Source organism: Drosophila novamexicana, unplaced genomic scaffold (assembly GCF_003285875.2).
Source record: "Drosophila novamexicana strain 15010-1031.04,08,12 unplaced genomic scaffold, DnovRS2.1 tig00000485-arrow-pilon, whole genome shotgun sequence".
Classification (NCBI taxonomy): domain Eukaryota; kingdom Metazoa; phylum Arthropoda; class Insecta; order Diptera; family Drosophilidae; genus Drosophila; species Drosophila novamexicana.
The window spans coordinates 3335678-3338754 of record NW_020824808.1 but is presented as its reverse complement, the minus strand read 5'-3'; the positions used below and the strand labels follow the sequence as shown (position 1 = coordinate 3338754).

At 39.0% G+C, this 3077-nt stretch overlaps 1 protein-coding gene across 1 annotated transcript; it reads right to left on the bottom strand.

Annotated features, from left to right (window-relative positions):
* Positions 1 to 1994: 1994 nt before the first annotated feature.
* LOC115761613 lies at positions 1995 to 2844 on the bottom strand. Its single transcript, XM_030703416.1, has 3 exons — positions 2767 to 2844; positions 2552 to 2704; positions 1995 to 2485 (listed from the first exon to the last, which is right to left on the bottom strand). The coding sequence occupies exons 1-3, from the start codon at positions 2833 to 2835 to the stop codon at positions 2150 to 2152; spliced, it is 558 nt and encodes a 185-aa protein (XP_030559276.1). The 5' UTR covers positions 2836 to 2844; the 3' UTR covers positions 1995 to 2149.
* Positions 2845 to 3077: the final 233 nt, after the last annotated feature.

Below are 3077 nucleotides of genomic sequence, written 5' to 3'. Positions count from 1 at the left end.
TCTGGGCCAAGTATTAAGAACGAACTGAGACATGGTTAGGACTTTTTACAGCTCCTAATAAAATGTACATTAATCAAATTGCTTTGAACTTCAGTTTTATCGAAGATTGTGGTCGGCACACGTGCATTATACTCGTTGTCAAAACTCAAAACAGGTGGGATAACAATCAATGTGGTCTTATAATTTGTCTTCAGAATAAAAAAACAAATAAGAGTGCTAGACGAGAGTGCCCAACTAGCAGATACTCTAAACGCAGCATTGAGCCTGTACAAACATTGTTGATTTCTTTTACACACACAAAAATGCACATATACACACACATATACAACATATTTTATAACATTCGAGTTATGCTTAAAAAGTAATTGTCGAAATCGATTTTTATCGATAACAAGAAAGTGAAACCAATAAAATATATTATTTTATAGTTCAGTGTTAGATTTGAGAACATATGTATCAAACTTTGATTGCCCAGCTTTTGGGGTTTTCGAGGCCGAGACTGATGAACAGACGAACTGAGGGAGGGACGAAATATATTAAGTCGACTCAAATCGTCCTCCTGATCAAAAACACAAGAAGTTACTCGGATGAAAGATACTTTCTCAAAGTAGATGCATTTTAGGTGCACTTGCAGGAATCCGTTTTATCCATTTTAAATATGTGCAGGGTATGCAAACTAAGGTGCGACCCTTTGTCCCCACCGAACCAGGAAGTATGCAATGAGAAGTGAATTGCATTGAAGGGGTCAAATATTAATATTCTAGTATATTCTAAGTAGTGTGTAATTTGTAAAAATTAATCATCATTAATTACCTGTTGCAGCGTTACCATAACACAATTGTTTTTGTTTTTATTCTTGTGTCTAAATGCAGAACATGTTTTTGGCGTGCTAAAAGGTATTTTGACAGGGTATTATTAGCGAAAAGATAAGCTACGCGGCACAAGTGCTATATAAGGCCTGTGCTGTTCCACCAGACTAATTAAGAGTCTTTTTTTCGGAGCTGTTAAATGATATCCCAAGCGATTTTTAGAAAGTTTTGCTTGCTGCTTCTGGCATTTGAGGGCTGTGAGTGCAAAGTAAGTAAATCTTCAAATCCTTTTGCACTGCACAATTGATCAGGATACTCGTACTTGGATAGCGTAATTGGGACTACGACCCGATATCCCTCACCGGCCACAGTTCAGATGAGACTAAGCTCAAGCCCGATTTGCGTGTAGAACGCGTGGGTCGCTACGAAGCTGGCTTTTCGGGCACCCTGGACTGTCTATATTATCGATTACACAACTATGGTGAGATTTGAGGAAATATTACTATAATAGCTATTAATCAATTTAGTATTTTGGCATAATTGACAGGTTCCCTTCGCCTTGCCAAAGAAACCTGTCTGGACGACAAAGGCCGTATACGATGATATGCTATATCCCAATATTCACCGCTGTTGATTTGTGAGATTTGGGAACCGTGGTCCAGAAATCTGTACAAAGGCTCAAGTATTGGAGAATGGTTTCTATTGGGCTTAAGTAATTGGTAATTGGGCTTCGGTAATAATATAAAATGTTTAATAAAGGAGAGCTGCACTGCGACTATCGTCGTCTGTGCTGCCTAATTGAGCAGGACATACTCCCCTATCTAAACTGGGAAGTCAAACTCTCTGCCCTTTGCTGGTGGCATTCGAAGAGTATGTGCACCTTCCAGCCAAAAGGCAATCTTGCCAGAGAATTTCTGATCTGATTGAAGTCTACGGGATGCCACAAAAAACCTCTAAAAGGGGATACTGACCTGGCTCTTGTGAGCTCGTCCGCTTTTTCCTTGCTAGACAAGGTGCAAGGATATTCATACTTAGCCCTTTTGCGTTTCCAAGTATGTAAGAATGTAATTCTATTTTCAGTTTGTGGGAGCTATAATATTATAATTCAAATGAATAATATATCGAAGGAACTGCACGGAAACAAGCGCAGATCCGCGTATCTTAAATTTGAATGGGTGCATGTTGAATAGATTCGAAGGAATAAGAACATCTCGCTTTTGAATAAGTTAAACTAAGTAACAAACCAAGCAAAACAACAAAAGGTGCAGAGCATAGCTAGTTATATTACCTGAAAAGCAACTAAGACCCGATTAAATTTTCCCTATATTAGGTTCATTCCATTAGAATAATGTTGAGCTTATCCTTACAACAAAAGTCAAGCTCCAATCGACCTCGCCAGTCACGATGATCTTTACCTTATAGAAACCATCCACCAATATTTCAGGCCATATTCCATTTTTAAAGTCACACATATGAAATTTGTACAGATTCCTGGGCCATGGATGCAAAATATCCCCTTCAAATCGTGGCATATTAGAACAGCGTTTAGTATTGGGATATAGCAGATTATCATATTCGGCCTTTGAATTCAAAAGAGTTCTCTTTGGAACGGCGAAGGGAAGCCGCATGTAGTCACTTTCGCTACCGCTGGCGCTGCGAAAGATCTCAACCTCAATCTACCAAGTATTCAAAAATAGAAAGTTTAATAATAGCTATTATAGTTACATTTCCTCAAATCTCACCATAGTTGTGTAATCGACATCATATTGCCAGTCCAGGGTGCCCGAAAAGCCAGCTTCGTAGCGACCCACGTGTTCTACACGCAAATCGGGCTTGAGCTTAGTCTCATCTGAACTGTGGCCGGTGAGGGATATCGGGTCGTAGTCCCAATTACGCTATCCAAGTACGAGTATCCTGATCAATTGTGCAGTGCAAAAGGATTTGAAGATTTACTTACTTTGCACTCACAGCCCTCAAGTGCCAGAAGCAGCAAGCAAAACTTTCTAAAAATCGCTTGGGATATCATTTAACAGCTCCGAAAAAAAGACTTCTAATAGGTTTGGTGGAACAGCACAGGCCTTATATAGCACTTGTGCCGCGTAGCTTATCTTTTCGCTAATAATACCCTGTCAAAATACCTTTTAGCACGCCAAAAACATGTTCGGCATTTAGACACAAGAATAAAAACAAAAACAATTGTGTTATGGTAACGCTGCAACAGGTAATTCATGATGATTAATTTTTACAAATTACACACTACTTAAAATA

Coding starts and splice junctions, on each gene's coding strand:
- LOC115761613 (XM_030703416.1), bottom strand. CDS start 2,835: ATGATATCCCAAGCGATTTTTAGAAAGTTTTGCTTGCTGCTTCTGGCA. Junction 2,705..2,766: donor TTGAGGGCTGTGAGTGCAAA/GTAAGTAAATCT, acceptor GTACTTGGATAG/CGTAATTGGGACTACGACCC. Junction 2,486..2,551: donor ATGTCGATTACACAACTATG/GTGAGATTTGAG, acceptor AATACTTGGTAG/ATTGAGGTTGAGATCTTTCG.